We start from the raw sequence: 21,578 nt of genomic DNA, 5'->3' as shown, positions 1-21,578 counted from the left end.
GCTCTCTAAAACAACATACTGATTTCACCATTCGTGCTGCATCAACATGCAGATCAACTATTTCTGACTTTGAGTCCTTTTGCTTCATCATACTACTGCTCTGAGAGATCATGGTGAATGGGAACTGGTTTGGAATTTCCCAAATGCATTTCACATAGGACCTAAACAGTCTTGTTTGCGCTAGACTTAAACCCAGGTGCCATAATCAGAAAGCCTCTCTGTTAACACACTGACAAACCATAATCCATTCTAGCCTCCATTCACTTCTGCAGATGGCACTTCCCACAGCCTATGGTACTGAGGTCAAAAGAGATTCCAAGTCACACTGAATGTGAGAAATTCAATAATGTGGCTCCAGAAGGTAAGACAAGGGAATCCTTCCTTGTATTCAGTGTTATTCATAAAATATATGACCTCACTGAGTTTGAAGTTAGAATATGATTGGATAACATAAATTGCTGAAATTCAATTACCATCCATTAGAATTTACTTGAAAGAAGTCGAAAAGATTTCACTTAGTTGGTTGGTTTGTGAACGTTAGTCTGCAGAACATCTTAATATCCGCTTTACAGAAGCAACTTTGGAAAGAAAAGCAAATATGAAGGAAAATCCGATGCACTGTTTTAACTGGATAGCTCGAAAGTAAATTGCTGACGATACTTTTTACTAATTTACTAAGAGACCATGGTAATGTTTTCCCAGCACTGACTAGTAACAGATAAGATTAAATCAGGAACTCGTCAGCTGGTGAGTGCAGATTGCCCATCTCTCCATGAGTACCAGCAGCTTTGTTCCAGGCTCAGCCGAGCTGTCTGTGGGGCACTGCTGGCCTAATTCTTTTACCTTCAGAGTCAAGGCACTTTGTCAACAAAATATACTTCAATATGCAACTCCCAAGTGTTGGCAAAACCAATGGAATTGCCAGATGTAGGTAGGTGCATCTTTCTGCGATAACATAAATCAGTTTCATCACATATTCTTTATATAAATAAGGCCTATAAGATGAGCTGCCAAAAAAAAAATTGCATTCTGTTTCTCTGTAGCTAGGTCACATTGAAACAAATCATCATCTTAACTGGATGTGACTGTTACAATTTGCGCCTTTCCACAATACACTTTACTCAGTAAAAAGGTCATTTTCATAAGCAGACCTGTGTGTCGGAGAAAGTGAGATCTGTAATCCGTTTCCTGATGTGAATGGAACATGACATAGGGTGAACAATTACTCTTTTACCAGGACATGATGCAGTGGAAATTATGGGAGCAATCAACCACATTCCGTCTGTTTCAACAGATGGATAATACTGGAGTCTGAATGAAACCAATAATCATACATATATACAAGCGGTTTGATAACATATACTAGTAAGAAGCCAGTAATTCAATACTTGATTCATTACCTAAACTGTTTCTAATCAGCAAATTTAGAAATCCATTCCAAATCCTTCTGAATTTAGTCTGTAATGGAATGTGTGTAACACCCACTCACTGTTTCACTGTAGAAACAGGCAGAGGAAACAATGAGATAGTTGATGCAGACTTGATGGGCCAAGTGGACTCCTTCTATGTTGTGCAATGATTCAATGAAGCAATAGGAATATTCCATTCAATTTAATTTTTATCCCTTAGGATTTCAAAGCCAGATTCCTTCTGATTATCAAACAGATTCCTCACAATCATCATACAATTACAAATGCTAAAAGTATTAAACTTAAGACAGCAATAGCTTTCATTTTCATGTCTTTGAGGCAAACACACGCAAATGATTATTCCAAAGACATGAATAATATTTGGTACAATTAATGCAGGAATAAGAGAAGCAATTCCATTGAGAGGATCTGACTGAAGATTATCTGTGTCTCCAGATAGGTCTGCACGTTGGTTTTCCCTCCCAGTGCCAAGATGAGGGTTTTATCTCAGAAATTGAAATTAATTATAAATTTGCTTTATTTCACTAAAGTTCGCATTAAAAATGACGCACTCGATGTTTGAGGCATGAGGAGCTCTATGTCCATCACAGTTGCATCAACCTGACAGGAATAATGTAGTGCTCCTCCTTCCCAAACCAAGAAGGGGATTCACCAAAAATCTTTTATCAAACACAAACAGAAATTTCTGGAGAAACTCAGCAGGTCTGACAGTATTTGAGAGTATAAACAGAGGCAACGTTTCAAGTTGAGTGACTCTTTGTCAGTTCTGAAGTTTGTTCTTGTCTGATCTTACAGTTCTCTTTGCTTGCTTACAGAACGAGCTCCATGGTAAGTTCTAAGGAAGGGTCACTGGACACAGAACGTTAACTGTTTTCTCTCCACAAATGATGCCAGACTGAGTATTGTCATAAATTTCTGTTTTTGTTTGTTCCAGATCTTCAGCAACCACATTTCTGTGCTTTAGTCACCAAAAAGCTTTTCCCGTTTGATGATTCGAAGAACCATTTTCAATCATGGATTTGATTTGCAGTCATTGCAAGCAGACGATGGAAATCCACCTCCTTCAGATAGTCTTCAGGGGTCAAGATGATCTTAATTCAGATCCTAATGGATAAAAGCTCCCAACACAGACCATTGACCATGAGTGACATTTCAAAAACACAGGCATGGAAAATTGGGAAGAGGGACTGCTGGGTTACCTTAGGCTGAAATGCTCCTTGCAGAGAGCCAAAAGGACCTGTAGGTGGAATCATGGGAGGAATTCCAGACATGGACGGAGGATATGAATGAAACAACTGCAGGAAGAAAAGGAGGAATGTTTCAGGTTCGCTGATCATAATGATAAAGTGAAGAAAGACAAGCAAAGCGTTCAGCACCTCCTCTGTTAAATACTGCGCAATTTAAAATTAGGTTAGAAAGGTAGCTTTGGAACAGGATTTGGTTTCACCAGCATTTTAAATTCAATCAATGTAATAGATGCATTTCTTAGCTCACAGGAATGCTGAAAGAAGAAACAGGCATATACTGTGTTGACCCTGAGAGCTCAAACTTTAATTCAGCACCTCCAAAAATCATGATGACAAGCAAGTCCGTGCTAAACTGGTTTATTTATTTTCCTGCTACTACAACATCGGCAAAAACGTAATGGTCTGTCACCACATTTCCCTCCTGTTGCTAATGGCAGTTAAAATGGCAGCGTGCATTAACGTATGCCAGCACAAAGTAATAGTCCAATCCCCAAAATAGGCTGCGTGTTTGTCTAAACTCTCACATACCCTGCTGCCAATGAAGCTATTCATGTGGAAGCCTCGGCACGTGTTCTTCAATTGATTTAATATATTTCTTGGGGAGTACAGTTCAATCTGAATGGTATTCCAAACACACAAATTCAATTACATAAATCCAAATCCAAACAGCAAAGTCTCAACTAGCTCTCTTCACGTAAATGTATGTAGTTCAAATAAGTTTTAATTTTGTGACAGAGTTCATCTATACTCACAGTTCTACATCATCTTCTAGGTGAAAAAGCATCACTACATTGGCTAAAAATGTCTCTATTATCAAAATTGACCAATTACCTATCCCATGCCTGAGTCTACGTAGGTTATTGTGCCAACTCTATACTGTATTCTGCAGCCATCTTGTATGGTCACATTCTAATTCTTCTTTTAAAGGAGGATGCATTGTGAAACTTTAATGAATGCACTTTCAATCAGGTTTCCCATAAATTTACAAATCCTAACAAGAGAAACTCCACTTAGCAAAAAGTCTTTTATTACCTATTTATTTTTAGCCTCCTTGAAGATCCTCCTTTATACTAACAGACGAGAAAGGAATGTTGCTTTTCCAAACTAAAGATGGTTTAAGTAACACTGCCCTTAACACTCTTTTCCTGCTCTTAATAGATTATGACACCTGAAGTACCTTCCAAATAAGTTTGCTCATCACCATTTGTTTTGGGTTCCCATGATATAGTTACTGTAAAACAACGTTGTCGTGTATTGTTTACAGAATACTGGTGCAATCACTTCCTGTCAGAAGCAAGATGCAATATGCAAGCATTACCGATAGCCAATGTCTGAAATGAGGATTATGAGAACCTGTGGTTTTTGATGCCTTGAACTTACAATATGTATCATGCCTATCAAAGCACATATACATAATATTTAATGGCATCGACCTTATGGCTGAGATTTGGAACCACCTAATGGTGATTGACCTCAGTCTAAAAACAATGTACGAATTGCATTATGAGAGAACAAGGAGATGACCTACTCCAAGGGCTCTATTAACATGACTTCTCTTTTGGATACAATAGGCCTTAAAGATGGATAACAGCTTTTTATGTAGGTTTGCTTTCTTACTATTAGAGAAAACACAAGTCTCCACACAATGTTTTTTGACAGAGAGCCATTTGTAAAATATTTCTTACGCATAAGGAATACAATTGCAGCTAAGATGCAAGGCATTTACTCAGAACTAACATGCCACTTGCTTTTCACAACAGATCACTTCCTTACAAATTTACTATTCAAAAATGTCCTGAATCTCTTAGATTTTTGGGACAGTTTTCCATTTTGCTTCTTTCATAGTCAATACAGCCACCTACCAATCAGGTCTGATATTTGTTCAATGAATCTTAAGCAGGGAAACAGAACAAGTATTCAGCGATAGACCTTTGTCCACTGGTGAGGTTCCCATGGTTTATTAATGGTGTTTGGTGCACTTTGACTATTTGGAGGCTGCAGGCAAACATTTGGCTCAGATAATCTGTGCCCTCAATGTTACATTAAGTTTGAGACCCAACAAATATTACTGTAGTACAAGACTACAAAGAATTTTGAACCCTAGTTACATGACACACGATTCAAAGATTACCGATAGCTTTAAATCATTACTCCAAAGCTCAAGCACCCTCAAGAACAAGGTCTGGTTTCTGGAGGGTATTAATTCTGTAGATAAATCCAGTGCAATGGAAAGCAGCAATAGCAGCAAAGAAAATGTATAGCTGTTACTGATTATTGGTATGGAGGATTAAGCTTAGAAGTAGTAACTGAATTAAGTCAACCATTTTTACTACACACAATTAAATAAGATCTTAGCTATAGACAGAGATAACTTCTTGCTCTATCCTACATAGAGTTTGGTGAACTTAAAGATGGAATATATCACCTATTTTGAATTGCATTTAAAGTTATGCCCTACGAATATAATTGAACAATATATTGTATTGCATAAGATGCTTTTGAAATGGACTCACTGAAAATAATTCTCCATCAGTAACACTGAAACTGGATATTTCCTTAACTTTTAACAGATGTCATCTCAAGAAGATGGGATTCAGTAAATCCAACTCAATACTGCTGTCCCTGTGATTAGCTTTGTTCTGACCACATACAGTATTCCCTTTTGATCTTATTTCTGAAAGCAGATGTAGGCCTCCAGTTGATTAAAACACGATACTATGATCTCACATATCATCAATGGCATTTTGTGAATGCTACGGTTTGTTTTTATTCCTTTAAAAAATTAACTCATTTTGGCAAAGTTATGTGCAGAAAATTAGAAATGAGTTAAGGTCATTAACATGTTTCTAAAAAAACTGCCTAAATTCATATTAATCTGCTGTCACTAAGCACTGATCAGTATTTGCAGTTCAGTGTCACATTTGACACTTGCATGAATCTTGCTACTTTAATAAAACATACTTCAAGTAATCTCAAGGATTGATTTGTTTACAGCCAATTCCTGAACTTCTGCAATGACTTGATTTGATATTTTGACTGTCTCAGTAGATATTGATTTGAAGTGCTTGAAAAGTACTGAAATATTGTGAAAGAAAATTGCTCTATGTAAAAAAAAGGAAAAAAAAACATTTCTGGTGACTTTCCAATGGAAAATAGACCTGTACAGAAAATACCTGCTCGGTGATTTCTGCTCATCTGGAGACTGGGAACTGTGCACTCCTCCTGGTAAATGGTATTTCACCTCTCGTAAACTCCATACAATGAATTTAATTATCAAATGATTATTTAGAAGTAAGATACATAAGGCTAGGGGTGTCAGTTGCATTACAATAAAGCAGTTGAATCTGCACAAAGTTCGAAGGGTGCTGGGATTTGTAAAATGCTCCCTTCTATTTTATTCTGCATCTCCTACAGATGTGGAGAATGGGTCTCTGTCTGAAAGCTCTGGCTCATATATTCCCTGCACATCGTATTCATCCACAGCTCCTGATAATGTACTTAATTTTGTTACTACTTTTAAGCTCTAATGCTGAAAAAGCAATGCATCAAAGTGTGTGCATAGCATGGAAGCACACCAATGACCAAGAAAAGCTTTGGATGCAAGAGATTTGAAAATGAAGTGGGTAAGCAGCTCAGCTGTGTGAATACCAAAGATCACAGCACAGTCCAAGAGCAGCTCACAATGATGATCTAAAACCCTTGAAGCACTGTCTGTTAAGTGTGATCTCAGGCATGCAACAACCCTATTTACACACGTGGGGATTTAATCAGGTCTATGCTGCATGAAAGAGACCACTGTATATGTGCAATAGATGCCAAATCAATAAGCCATTTTCTTTTCTCTCCGACATCAGTAATAGACTGGACTCTGCTACTTACTTCCATTCATCAACAAATTATGACCATAATTATCCCTGCATGTCATGTATTATCACTGCATATCACATGCAAGCTGAAACTCACCATATTATTCTCTTACCCTAACCCACTGACTCCCAGTGCTTCTAAACTTAGCAAGTCCTTAACTGCTTCAGAGTTTCCATCTTCCTGGATAAATGTAAAAATTTTAAACCCAAGTCTGGTTTCTTCAACCTCAATTTGCATCTTTTAAAAAAATTATGATGTCTACAAACCAAAAACATTAATATCACGTTCCCTAATTACATCTGACCACTGACCTCCTGTCTGCCTCCAGCAATATCTGTTCTTATTTCTCCATGTGCATTTTTGTCCCAATTTCTTGAATTGTGGGGTCATTGAGGTATCTCAATTCATAAACAGTAAAAGAAATACACACAATCTTGCTACAAGCAACAAAATTGATATGAAGGGCACTACCTCAGTTAAACTTTATTGTTGGGTTTCCAAAGTCCTACACTTCAGCACCCAAGCTCAATAAAGCATCAAAACCAATTGTATTAATATAGGATACCTACTGCTTCCCAAAGGCTCCTTCGGCCTCCCGTTGTAAGCTATGAGACATCAGTTTTACTCAAGAAAATCATTTTATAACTCTCTAGTGATCAGATTTTAATTTTGTTTCTCTTTAAAAATGTTACTGGGTGTCAAAAGTGGTGGAGGAATGAGAATAAAAATGTAAGTTTGATTGGATACAGTCCCTGAAACTATACTTAATAGATTATAGCCTTTACATTTCTGACTGTTGTGATTAGTTCAAAGGAGTTTTCATGTGCCTTTGATATCCAGGCTGTTTAAATCATTGGAAAGGATGTGGTTTCTTAAGGAAAGGCTCTGGTGTGAATTAAAATGTACAATGCACTCAGTGATGAACAACAGGTGGTGCACTGAAGTTGTGTTGGAAATCATCTCCTCCAGAGGCCTGCTCTCAATTTGAATTGGCTCTGGTGCAAATGGACCAACCAAAGTCAATCTGGTTTGATTACACCATTGTTCCACTGTTTAGCTGTGATATGAATTCACTGTCTCTTCTCCTTGGCAGGAGAGTAAGTATCTTGATAGATTAATTATTCTGCTGTGCTGTCATGATGTTGCTGAGATTACACATGTTTGTGGGGGGTGAAACCATTCTGCCAGCATATAATCACAGTCCCCTGGGACTGCGGTAGCATCCTTACCTCTGAGCCAGATTGTCTGCAGAGGTGTGTAATGTCTGAACAGGTTGATGAATAAAATACTTATCATCACAAGAGTATACTACTTGCTGCATTTCGAAGAAATGAAAAGGTGGGGGAGGTGACACATCAAACACTTACTTGAGCAATTATTTTAGCACTATTATATTTGCTATGATTTAAGTGAAACAAAACAGAGTTGGGTTTTATAGATGTGTATGGTTTTGGAAAAAATAAATTTTCAATGCATCATGTGACTTTAACTTGAGCATGGAGAAGGATGTACCAGTCCTCTATTTTGGATTACACCTCCAAGCCATCTGATCCTTTTTACCCAGTTCATAATTTGTTGACTTCCAGAAAAGAGGGCTAGCATCCTCTGAAGTCTCAAATAGGCCAGCCACATGAACAAGACTTAGCAGTTCAACTTGATGGTACATGGCCCTTTGTGTTGGATCACAGGTTTTGTAACTAGTGCTCTGCAATGAATTCCCTGATTCTCCTGAAGCCATTGCCATGTGCCAAGGCACAGTTCCACAAATGTCAGTGATCCTTCAAGCCCTTCATTCAATGGGCTATTCCTCACAAATAAACTTGAATAAGTGACTTCAAATCATTCAACCATGGAATGGAGTGCACTAAAATCAAATCCTTCCTTATCCAACAGCCCCACACACATTTTCAATAGAATCATTGAAGAACAACAGCAGTAAGAATCTTACTGTAATTTCATGTTCTGTACACAATGGCCTAATCACAGAGATACAAGGAGCAATGCAACAGGAACTGGGAATGGAATCTGGGATCTACTTGCTCAGCTGGTATTTTCACCCATAAGGGAACTTGAGCATTTAAACTGTAAGAATACAAGTAAAAATCACAGCCTCCCTACAACAAGGAAACAGGCAATTCGGTTCAACAAGTCCACACTGACCCTCTGAAGAGCATCTCACCCAGACCCATCTCCTTACCCTTTTCCTGTAACCTTACATTTCCCATGGCTAACGCACCTAACCTATATATCACTGAACACTATGGGTAATTTAGCATGGTGAATCCACCTAACCTGCACATCTTTGGACTGTGGGAGGAAGCCGGAACACCCGGAGGAAACCAATGCAGACACAGGGAGAATGTGCAATCTCCACACCTGAGGGTGGAATTGAACCTGGATTCCTGACGTTATGAGGCAGCAGTGATAATCACTGGGCCACCGTGCTGTCCCTAAAAAGTTTGCTATACTCCAAATTAAGTATATATTAACTGAGATCCATATGCAGAGATATTGACAGCCAAACGTGCCGGCCAAGGTGACAACTTTTTATTCAACCATCAGGTGACTCCCAATAGTTTTTTCTTTTAATTTTGATTTTCTCACCCATTCAACTTTTGGTCAATTACAGATCTTCAAAAAATTAATTTGAAAGCAGTTTGGGCAAATGGTATATTTTTTCCATTCTAGTCTGTATCCAGTGTTTTATTAAAAAGGTACTTTTTGTTAGTTTTTACCCAAAATTGTTCCATCTTGAATCTATATTTAGTCCCTATTAATTAAGGTCAGTTAGAGTATCTGACTGATGAAATGCTTCGGTAGTTGAAGGAGTGCTGAAGCATTGCCATTTGGATATTGTAAGCAACTGTAGGTCTAAAAGAAGTCGGATCCCTGGCATAGTACAAAAAGCAAGTGTGCACATCTTTGGCTGGCTTAACAAAGCAGGATAACCAAACGGGAAAAGCAAAACCAGGGAAACAGACTGCACTCAATGAGGTTACAGCAATATAGTTGTGCAGGAAGTGCTTCAAAGAAAGATGGCCTTTTTGAAGCAGCCCTACCCTTTGACACTGCAGCCATGCCTGATACTGTGATTACCTACGATCAAAATTAAGAATTTCTGGCTGAATGTATCTGAACCGAACTCTTCCTTATGCACCAAGACTGAAACAAACTTCTGTGTAGTCACTCTGCTGAGATTAACTCACTCAGCACAGATTGAGAGGATCAAACCTGGGATATTCCTAATCCGCACAACTGAGAGTTCACAAAAAAACTTTCCAAGCACGCTAATGAAAACTTGTTGGTGTTTATATTAGTAATGGAAAAAAAAATCTGTGAAACTTAACAGCAAAGTTAGCATTTATTTTCCTGTAAAAATTCTGCAATCTTCAACTAGTTGATCTGAGGGGAACAGAATTCCTTAATTAGTTGGTAATCAAAGGGTTAAACATAGAATAGAAAGAAAATAATCTGATCTTAGTCTGAAGTCTCCCTCTAATGCGTATATGACTTCTGGCAAGCTTGATTTATCTGACTCATTTGAAACTCAAGAAAGACAGAAGAGGAAGCTTCAATGACAGAGGAAATAAAAGACAGACAGCAGAGCTGGCTTTACTCAATACACTGGCTTATCATGTAATGCCAACACTTGAATCAGAGGGCCAAATAATCATTATTTTCTGCAGAGTTGCAACCCTGAAAACTTTGGTAAGCAACTATTGAATGGTTTTATTGATTAAATAAACTAGGAAAACCATGCTAAATAGTAATGGTTTCATAACATGACTGAAAGGGATGCTGTGGCATGTCACATACTGCAGACAAATTGAGTTCTGAGTCTCAGTTCTGCCATGCTTCTGAAAGATGCCTTTCTATAAGAGAGGAGGAGACAAAGCAAAATGCGATCAGAGAACATTCCCCTCTCTCTCCAATCACGCCATCCCACCTCTGAAGCCCTGCCACAACAGCAGCTGTCTCTCACTCCCCCTTACAGTGCTGTAAGATACCTGGCAGCAAGTCTGGATTCAGAAGTCTCAGATAGGCTAAGCCATATGATATTAGGCCTGAGAACAGGAGAAAATACAGCATAATCTACACAACATAGGGTTAAGCAGTAATCTCCAGACAGGATTCATTAAGCACACTGAAACTGAATGTTCTGTCGTAAGGTTTTCCATTAACATCTTCTCAAGAAACTCTAATTGCAAGAAATGCTAAAAAGGCCAAAAATACATTAGGGGTTGAATAGTATAACAAGTATTTTGCCTCAGCAGAAAGTAATGTTTTGCTAACCTGGCTGTGCTTGTTCTTGGCATGAATTCATGCTGCAGCTTAGACGAAAACAGTCCATTTATGCCAACTTTCAATCTACCTTTGACACATTTACGCTATCCTGAAGTATTAAAAACAAGTACATGCACACAGGGCGTTGATACAAGCCCGCTAATAGCCTGATTTTCTTTTACATTTTGAGGTGTTCATGAAATAATTAAAGGGTTCAAATCATTACACTAATACTTCGATTATAACAGTGCTTCAAGGGTTGTTTATGACTGGAGCAAGCTTGGTGTAATGGTGAGTTCACTCACACTGTGTCGGTAGAAGGGATCAACTTTTGTTGGGTATTTGTCAAACTGCAAAGGAATCAAAGCACGTAAAACAAGTTATGGTCTATTAATACAGATTCATTCTCGTTGCCATGGCTACTCACGTTGTGCTGTTTAAAAATGATCTGTCATACTGAACTGGAGCTACTAGTGTCAGATATTATAATCCGCCCATGTGATAAAATAAATTAAACTTGTGTTCAATTTGCCACCTCGACTTAATTATTTTAACCCAGATCCAAAATGTGTACTGTGCAAATTTTGTATTTCACGAATTTTGACATCGACATCCTGTTAATAATACAAAGAAAAAAATACATTCAAGGGAGTCATTGATATCTAGGTTAGGATTTTCTTGTTTCTGTGCATGCCAATGTTCAATTATCTATCTATTCACTGTATGGACATAAAATCACTGGCTTCTGTTTGCAATAGTAAGAAACTAAGAGCATAGCATTTATATTTGGTGGTAATGGAAGTTTCCTTTATCCTTCCCTTCATGATTCTCTCATATAAATCTCACTAAGTAAGCAAAATCCTTTCACCAAAGTGCTTCACCATCACCACTCCTGGTTTGGCTTCCAAAAGACTTTGCTTGAAGATTACACGCTGTTACTATTTTCTCTCACTTAAGGACAATGCTCTATAACTCCCTCTCTCCTAAGCAATAGCAGGTCAGAGGTACAGAAATAGCTATGTAAAATATCATGCGGTGCAAACCCAACTTATGGGCAGTATGATCCTCCACCATTCTCTGCACAGTTTACTTTTAACAGAATGTCACTCCTATGTGTGATGGAATTGGTATTGGATTTAGCTAAGAAAGAACCTCAGGAATTTGCAGATTATAAAATGACAATATAAAAACTCAATAACAACACTAAGAACAGCTTCAAAGTATCATGAGGAAGATAGGCTGACTCCTTCCAAGCCAGGGAAGTAGGAGGGGAATACCCTGCAATCCAAAGGATTAACATGATAATGCGGTAGAAAGATGTCAAATCAATCAATAATTTAACTTCCACATAAAAGTATAGGTTTTCAAGTTCAAAACTGAAACTGTTTTCTCAAAGAAACTGCATTCCTCTTTCTCCGTCTGTCCCAAATTAACAGGCCACATGTTACTGACCTTCTCAATGAGCTCTGTGTAGGTTGTTTAAAGAAAAATTACAGTGCTCCAAATAACCAGTGACCAACATAACCTTTACATTTTACTCGGTTCATTCTGTTTAGATTTCTGCAGCCTCACAATAAACAGGTCAAATTTCAGACTCTCAATTTTTGCCCTTACAACAATTCACCCTTTTAGGCTAATGGAAAGGGACAGGTGGTCTTCAAAACAGTAATGAATACAAATGATCTATTTGTCGTTCCCTTCATAGTATAAAGTATAAAAGAGAACTTAAACTATTTGGACCAAGTCTCTGCAAGAGGCACCCTTTTTACTATTCTTGTATTTGGAAATCCACGGAGAATGAGCATCTATGAACATGAGACTATTAAAAACAGACGAAATAAAAGGTTAAAAAATGGATGTGATTCTACTTACTGTGAAGACTCCAAGCCATATGCATTACTGAAATGCTACATAGGCCTCATTTTTGTTATAGAAATGAACAAATTTGCATTTATATGACATCTTATCACATCGCCAGAATTTCTCAAGTGCTTTGTGGCCAATTAATTATTACTGAAGTGCACTCAATGTTGTTTTGTAGGCCATCACGGCAATAAATTTGCAGAAAGTAAGGTCCAGCATTGAGTGAAGTGATGAGTTAATCTGTTTTTGATGATGTTGGCTAGGGAAATAGGAAAACTTGCCATCATCCTTGAATAAGTAGATGAAGCTTCACGTTAATTCACTGTTTGAAAGACGGCATGTTCTAGAAATAAAATGTTCCCTCCCTACTGTGGCCTAGATTAAATATTCAATCCTGCATTTTTGTCTTGAATGCATAACTTTCTAACTCAGATATACAAGTGTTAATCATGTTACCCATCTAACTGGAAAGTTCAAGGCACCTACAGAAGAATGGATGAATTAGTGTAATTTTAAAATAAAGGACTTTTATTATTACAGACTTATACTAGGATTATATTTCAATTCTGAAATTATTTGTGTATTTATTGGTAGAGTACTGTCATTCATGGAAGCCACCAAGCTGACATTGTTATGGACTGAACTTCAATCTTCTACACAGCTATGTTCATGGTGCTTTGCATAAAATAATAAACAAAAATAGTTCACAGAAACTTACTGTTGCTCTAAATTACCTCAGCTCCATTTTATCCCTCTCCTCTGGCTTTCCACTTAAAATATATTCTTGAATACTATAATAGAGGCAAAACACTGCAGATGCTGGAAATCTGAATCAAACACAGAGAATGCTGGAGGAACTCAACAGTTCTCGCAGCATCTGTGGAGACAGAAACAGAGTTAATGTTTCAAGTCTGATATGACTGTTTTTCAGAACTGAAAACCCATGATTTTCAGTCACACATTCCTCCAGGTGGTCCAAGGTGAGCTGTCTGGAGCTTCTTGTGCTTTTCCTCACCACCTCAACTACATCACTTCATGTCTAGCCTGGCTGAGAACTGGCCTTATTCAGTCAAAGAACGGGCACAATCTAATGTTCACTTTGAAACATTGTTCCAAATCGCAGTTTCTATGAATGACACTGCTCCACCAACAAATACACACCTAATCCAAAAGTGAAAATATAACCCAAGATAGGCACAATCAGGGTCCTTCATTTTAGAATTACACCAACTCTTGCATAGGTGCCTTGAACTCTTCAATCCTTTTCAGTTCAGTGGGTAAGAACATTAACATTACAGAGTTCTTCATGATCACTGCTATTCTCCCCAAGACATTACCATAAAATGTATAAGTCCTGCTAGAGTTTGCTTTCCCAAAATGCAGCACCTCACACTTATCTAAATTAAAATCCATCTGTCACTCCACAGCCCATTGGCCCATCTGATCAAGATCCCGTTATAATCTGAGGTAACCTTCTTCACTGTCCACTACACCTCAAATGTTGGTGTCATTTGCAAACTTACTAACTATACCTCTTATGCTCCCATCTAAATCGTTTACATAAATAACGAGAAGTAATGGACAAACACCGATCCTTCTGGCACTCTGGGCCTCCAGTCTGAAAAACAACACACCACCACCAACACCCTCTGTCTTCTGCCTTCAAGCCAGCCTGTATCCAAATGGCTAGTTCTCCCTGTATTCCATGGGATTTGACCTTGCTAACCAGTGTCCCATGGGGAACCTTGTCGAAGTCTTACTGAAGTCCATATAGATCACGTCCACCACTCTGCCCTCATCAATCCTCTTTGTTACTTTTTCAAAAAACTCAATCAAGTTCATGAGACATGATTTCCCATGTACAAAGCTCACTGATCACATCTGGAATAGTGTGTATAGTTTGGATCGCATTACCTAAGAAAAGACATACTTGCCATAGGAAGAGGGTGTGAAAGTTAATTAGACTAATTTCTAGGAATGGCAGGTTTGTCAAATGAGAAAAGACAGAGTCCACTGGAGATTAGAAGAATGAGAAGGGATCTAATTGAAATGGATTAAATTCTGATAGGAATAGATGGACTGGATGCAGGAATGATGTTTCCCCTGGCCACGGATCCAGAACAAGGGATCATGGTCCCAGGTTACATGATAAGTCATGTCGCACTGAACTGAGGAAAAACGTCATCACACACGTGAACCTATAGAATTACCAACCACAGAAGCCTGTAGAGGCTGGATCGCTGAATATATTTAAGAAAGAAATAGATTTCTAGAGGCTAAATACATCAACGTGTATGGGGCGAGAGCAGAGATCTAGCATTGAGATTGAAAATCAGCCATGATCAGGTGGCAGAGCAGGTACAATGGCCTTCTCCAGCTTCCATGATTTTCTAAGATTTTATCGAAAACCCTGTGCTGTCTTGCAGAGAAACTTAAGGTGCAAACAGTGGTAACAGTTTATGGCAGCAAGTAGCTGTTACTATGGAAAAGTTGCTACCAATACAATACTGAGGATATATTATTGAAACCGGACAAAATAGGTTTGGACTGCTTATCAACCATTCAGAGGTTTTCTTTTTCTGCATAATTGGTTTCTGGTTTACAGCTCAGAAATATGAGACAACAGTTCCATCCCGTTAGAAGCGCATACTGAAAACTGGACGCTTGATTCTTTTCTATAATTTAAAACCAAGACTCAGAAAATTGTTAGCAATGTCCAAATTCCCATCATGCACCAGGAACACCTCAGGCCTCCTGCCAGATGTACAGTCAAATAATTACCCCTCAGTCTTAAGTTCACAACGGTCAATATAGTTGAGGAAAACTGGGAATTAAACTCATTATTAATTGCTCTAACACGAAGAAAACTAAGTATTTCAGGCTCAATTATCCAGTCTGAGCAATAATTGCATACCACATAGTTGGCGCAAACAGTTTTGAATCAGCTGACAATACACAGTTATATGCTGGTCATGCGGATCAGACTACTGGTGATATACGGGGTAAAAGGTTGCTTGTGCTCTACTTATCCTCACATTTCTGCCTTGGGTACGCACCATGGGTGGTGCAGGAGTTGGCATAATGGCCGTTGGTGGAATGGTGTGCGGGAACGGGGCAAACGTGTGCTGATGAGTGTGCTGATGGGTATGCTGGTGTTGATGTTGGTGGAACTCCGCTCGCATGTACGGAGGTGGCCCCAACGACGCCCCTCGGTCAGCACTTTGAGAGGCCAGAAATCGAGTGTTCAGCTCTTGCCGCAGAAGTTCTTGTTCTGCAGGAGACAGATAAACATTGTGAAGAGTCTGCTCAAATGCCACATTATACAATAAACAGAACAGATGGAAGTTTCATATTACAGTGCAATCATTATAATTCAGTTAAGGTAATGAAGTGATGAGACTCAGCAAACCATTTGTAAAGAAAATCTCAGAACTTCACAAAGAAGGCATGAATAAAACTCAAAATTGTGCATACATATTGTGTACAGCATCAGATATAAGGGAGTGAAAATGTCCAGACATATTTTATGCATCATTCAAATGACTTGCACCTCTTTTTGGAACACTTTTTGTGACAACTTATCTAATAAAACCTCCAATGTAAACAGTTATTTCAGGATGTAGTACATCAACATTTGAGAATGGAAAAATCTTACATAAACATTTTGCCATCACAGTTAAAATGTAAAACCTGGTGTGCTATATAGTGGCTGGTTGTACAGTGTCTGACTCCTATTCCCACTGTCCACATTAGGTTAAAATATACTAAAACACATAGTTCCAGGAACCAAATCACAAAACGCCAAAGGTTTGGATACCAGACAGATTGAAGACTGGTGCTGGTAATGGATAAAAGTTCCATTCCCAAAATCAGTACATCAGAGCTTTGTCAAGTCCATTTCCTTCTTCTCACTTCGCATCTGACAGACTCCAGGAATCTACTTAATCCTATGCTGCACCAGCAGATCTGCCAAACCTTAGATTACTGCTCTTTAGCAAAACTTGGGTCCTGTTAATATGATGCCACATCCACAATATATGAAGAAGCTTTGCGTGATACGATGACAAGCTGCCTGGAAATGGTCCAGGCTCTAACATGGCTTAAAAATACCTAACCGATCATTATTCTACTAAGAAATTTGCAACAATAGATGAGTTTAAAAGGCACAAGAGTGTAAGAGTCAATGCTTTTTTCACACACATCGGTGAGCAGCAAAATGTCATGTATAAACATACAAACTTCGAGCAAGATAAGACCAACAGTCTCTAGCTACTGTACCATTCAATAAGATTTTAGTTGATCTGATTCCTCGACATTCTTGTTGATTTCTGATAAATGTTCACATCACTGTTGCCCAAACATCTATCCATCTCTTTCTCAAGATCACTCACAGACTCTAATTCCATCACCTTTTGTGAAAGAGAGTTGCGAAGACCCATGACCCTCTACAAGAAACAATTTCTTCTTATCTCTGTCTTAACTGGGCCTATTTTTAAAAGGTTCTACATGCTCCATCAAGAATAAACATCTTTTCCACATATACCCTGTCAAGACCCCTCAGGATGTTGTTTGTTTCAATCCAGTCACCTTTTACACTTCTAAACTCTCGTCGATAGAAGTATAGCCTTTCCAACCCCTTCTTATTCGACAACCCACTCATTCCATGAACTCATTGAACAATCTTTCCCTGAAATCATCCAACAGATTTACACCTCTTCTTCAATAAGGATACCAAAACTACATACAATAGCCAGGGAAATGGTTTCACCAAAGCCTTGTTTAACTGAAACATGACCTCCTCACTTCCAAATTCAGTTCTCATTGCAATAAGTTATAATATTCTATTTGCATTTCTTATTACTTGTTGCACCTGTATGATCTTGTGATTCATGCACCATGAAACCTCTATGTGATCCCTCTATGTGATCCCTCCATGTGTCAGAGCTCTGCAATCTCTCACTGCTTTGATAATATGCTTATTTTCTATTTTTCTTGTCATAATGGGAAATTCCACATTTTTCTGATCTTATGTTCGATTTGTCTGCAAGGACCAGCAACTTGTGCATTAACGTACATGACTTCCAGTACATGCAAGTGCATGAAACCTCAAGCCCAAGTGACAAACCAAAATTGTTTGTCAGTGTAATTCTACAGACACAAACACACACACGAATGTAGCAAATGTTGTCCAATTGCAAAATCACAAACAATGTTGGAAGCTTTACTGAGTTTTTCAAACACGGGCTGGTTGGGCATGGTCAATAATGTGTTTATTTATATGTACACATACTGTGCCTATTTCAATTACACAACATAGATTACAGCTGTTCGCTGGCTCATTGATCAGGACAATGGATTGACCAATCACCTGCCTGGTTTAAAATTTAAACAAAGCTTGGTGGTTAACTCTCATTCATTATTAACTGGTGCATTCTCTGAGACAAATATTCTACCAATCAGAGTCTGCTGGCCAACCAATCAGCAATCTGCTCTCATATAGTATAAATGTTGCTTTCTTGCACTTTGACACCTCTTGTGAACTGTCCTGTTGTGTGCAAGACAAAACGTTTCCAGAGAAATGTGTCTTTGTTCAGCAATAGTCAAGAAGCTCAACATAATTCAGATCAAATTAACATGTCATCCACCACCTTAAACATTTATTCTATCCACTACCAGCAAATAGTGACATCACTGTGTACCATCCACCAGGTGTTTCATAGCAACTTGGCAAGGCTCTTTCAAAAGCAACTCCTAAACCTGTGGTCTCAATAACAAGAACAAGTGTAGCAGATGCACAGGAACCTAACAACTGCAAATTTTCCTCACACAGCTCTCTGACTTGGAACTGAATTCTGCTCCATCACCATCACTGGGTCAAATGTTTGAAATTCTGTCCCAAATAGCATCTACACCACTCACCTTTGTGAATGCAATCAAGATTGGGTAGTAAATACTGGCTTGGCCAGCTCCACTCACATCTTACACGAGTAAAATAAAATGCAATTATTTCTGATTGGCAGAAAGACACATGTTCTACTGGTAAGTTTCTCACTCACAATGAATCAAGCAAACAAATAGTCTCAGCTTATGTCATATTGTATTTGCAGAGGTGGTGATACAGTGGGCTAGGAGAAAGCAAGGACTGCAGATGCTGGAGCTCAGAGTCAAGAGTGTGGTGCTGGAAAAGCACAGCAGGTCAGGCAGCATCCGAAGAGCAGGAGAATCAACATTTCAGGCATAAGCCCTTCATCAGGAATGCCTGAAACGTCGATTATCCTGATCCGCGGATGCTGCCTGACCTGCTGTGCTTTTCCTGCACTACTCTCTCAAGTATTGATTCAGATACCCAAGATAATGTTCTCAGGACATGGAATTGTATCCTACAATGAGGCAAAGTATAAAATTCGGAGTAAAAAAATATTTTGAATGAGAAACTAGTCTAATGGTAGCATTTTCATTTGTCATAAGTATCCATCTGGTTCCCTAATGTTGTTTGGGAAAGGAAATCTAGCAACCATGTATTGTTTTGCCTACAATGCTACAATACTACAATGACAGCAAAATGGCTTCGCAATCCACTTAGTTTACAGGCAATGAAGGATGGGCAAAAAAAAACAGTCCAGCTGTCTTCACTAGTGTAATACAACTCAGAGGTCTATCTTTAAAAGTACGCAGCAGCAATTTATTAATAACACAGCCTACCACTTACAATGAATGCTCTCTGGTATTTGTCAGCTTAGATATGTTGAAAGACATGAAATTCAAACTGTTTGGTATCAGCCCAAGGTACTATTTCATCTATGGAAAAAAATAAGGTTGAAAAAATTGTAGGATAATGAAATAATTGAAAATGCAGATGTGCATACTACTGCACCTCAGATTCCATTTCTGGTAATTATCAAGCTAAAAATTCCCAAAACGTAACTTAGATCTAAAAGTAGAAAATGATGCTATTAAACATAAATGATCGGGTGTTGCAGTCCTGGATGAAATTGTGAGGTAAGCAGATCAGGACAAAGCTAGACCTGGATATCACCAACCAGTGCTCGACAAAAAAGAATCATTTTACACAAACAACGCTATGAGGTAATAGAAAAGGTCAACTTTCACCACAGCTTCAGCAGGAATGATATTTTAACATATCCCTTGACAAGGTATTGACAGAATCCACTTATACAATTGCAGTTAACAATTCGAAGAATCAAAAGATCTGCAGCCTTTGTTTCCTGTGCCCTCCAAGACACAGTTTAAACCTTCTTCTGGTTTCAGCTTCAGGTCTGGGCTTATTCTATGACTGATAATTGTTGACTTGGGTGCAGACTTGAGCAGTGGTCTGTACAACTTGTGTAGGTTCTACCATTACCACATTTGGCTGGATCAGATCAAGTGCTAACATACATTGTCCTCTATCAACACCATTTACTACTCCAGGGTCATTATGGAAGCCAAAAATACTGCACAGTTTCTCTTCTCACTATTATCTCACTGAAATCCCATCCCCCGTGACTCTAAACCTTCACCCTCAAGAACATGCATATGGGTGGCTCACACTCTTTTACACACCAACTTAAATGCCATCTTCTCAGTTGGCAACCCTCTTCCCCTTGACCACAAAGCCAAATCGCTCATCTAGGCTCCCTGCTATATTAGCTCTGAACTCAGATCTTGGTTCACTTTATCATCTAGTTTTTTTTCTGCCATGTCTGAACTCACCTTGTTGACAAGACTCCCCTTCTTTTCCTTGAACTCAATCATCCAGCACCCAAATGCTCTTTATTCTAGTTCCCGACAATTATCACCCCCTCCTTTTCAAAGCTACTATCTGTCATGGAATTTTTAAAAAAACTACCTCTACTGCTGTCTCTGTGCCACTGCTCCTTCTCATACTCCCTTTCTACTCCAAAGTTTTTGAACCCACTTATTATCCCCCAAATTACTGCCCACAATTCATGCAACTCCAAATTAAAATCTTTCCAACCTACTCTGCCATAGGTCCTCACCCAAAGTTGCAAAAGACGTCCTTTGTGAATGGAGCCAAAGCATGTATTTTCTTCAATCTGTGACAATCCTTCTCCAAAGCCACTCTGCCGTTGTTCAATTCAGCAAGACTGCCTCAACTCAATTCCACTCTTACTTGTGCAGTCCATTTCCAGATCTTCTGCTCTGTGCATTTTTAACTCTCCAGTCGCCCACAGGCAATACCCTCGGCCCCATCTCTTCATTATAGACATGCTGGTCCTTGGCATTATCAAAAGTAGATATGAGGTCAGCTTCCACTTGTAAACCTGTGGACATTGAGCTCCAACTCCCTATTGCATTTGATGATTTTTCTGATGTCTGCACTGTTAGTCTGCTTGACTAATGACTAGTCTTGGATTAAACACAACTATTCTCAGGGTCAGATTGAAAGATCAAAGCCCTTAGCCACTTCGGTTCCCTGTCAGAAACTATTGTCCTTTACAATCTTCTCTAATAATCACCGCTTTGACCAAGTGTTTGACCACTTGCTTAGCATCCGTTAATTCTGATTATACCTCTGTGAAAAGTCTTGAGGGATGTTTCTATATTGGAGATAATATATGAACCCAAAGATTTGTTGCGGTTGTCATTCCTCATATATATAAATCACAAGATCCAGACATCAAAATGGAGGCACTCTTGCAGACATAATAACAATTACATATTTATGAGGGACCAAGCAGGCTCAACACGTGAAACAGAGAAGAATTTTCCCCCATCCAGCAGCAGTGTCTGGGCCACAGTTACAGCCTTTGTTGCTGGTGGCCACTTTAGAGTATTGGAGCTCCAACTGTCACTGGATTGCCACTGAATGAGGGAGACCAATCCACCAGTTGGCAAAAAAGCAACCAGCACTCAGACTGACCAC

General features: G+C 38.7%; 1 protein-coding gene across 11 annotated transcripts in view; it reads right to left on the bottom strand.

Moving 5' to 3' along the window:
- auts2a (activator of transcription and developmental regulator AUTS2 a) overlaps nt 1–21,578 on the bottom strand; it is a 1,206,729-nt gene that overhangs the window by 38,946 nt on the left and 1,146,205 nt on the right. For 8 of the 11 annotated variants that reach the window (XM_043718603.1, XM_043718594.1, XM_043718601.1 and 5 more), the window contains 3 exons: nt 15,727–15,962; nt 11,134–11,178; nt 2,630–2,725 (listed from right to left, as the gene is read on the bottom strand). In XM_043718603.1, coding sequence (XP_043574538.1) covers nt 2,630–2,725; nt 11,134–11,178; nt 15,727–15,962 — 377 coding nt within the window. The remainder of the gene's footprint in view (nt 1–2,629; nt 2,726–11,133; nt 11,179–15,726; nt 15,963–21,578) is intronic. The other 3 variants (XM_043718597.1, XM_043718599.1, XM_043718600.1) reach the window with 3 other exon arrangements.

This window comes from Chiloscyllium plagiosum, chromosome 28 (assembly GCF_004010195.1).
Source record: "Chiloscyllium plagiosum isolate BGI_BamShark_2017 chromosome 28, ASM401019v2, whole genome shotgun sequence".
Lineage (NCBI taxonomy): Eukaryota > Metazoa > Chordata > Chondrichthyes > Orectolobiformes > Hemiscylliidae > Chiloscyllium > Chiloscyllium plagiosum.
This window is presented reverse-complemented; position numbering and strand designations above follow the sequence as displayed.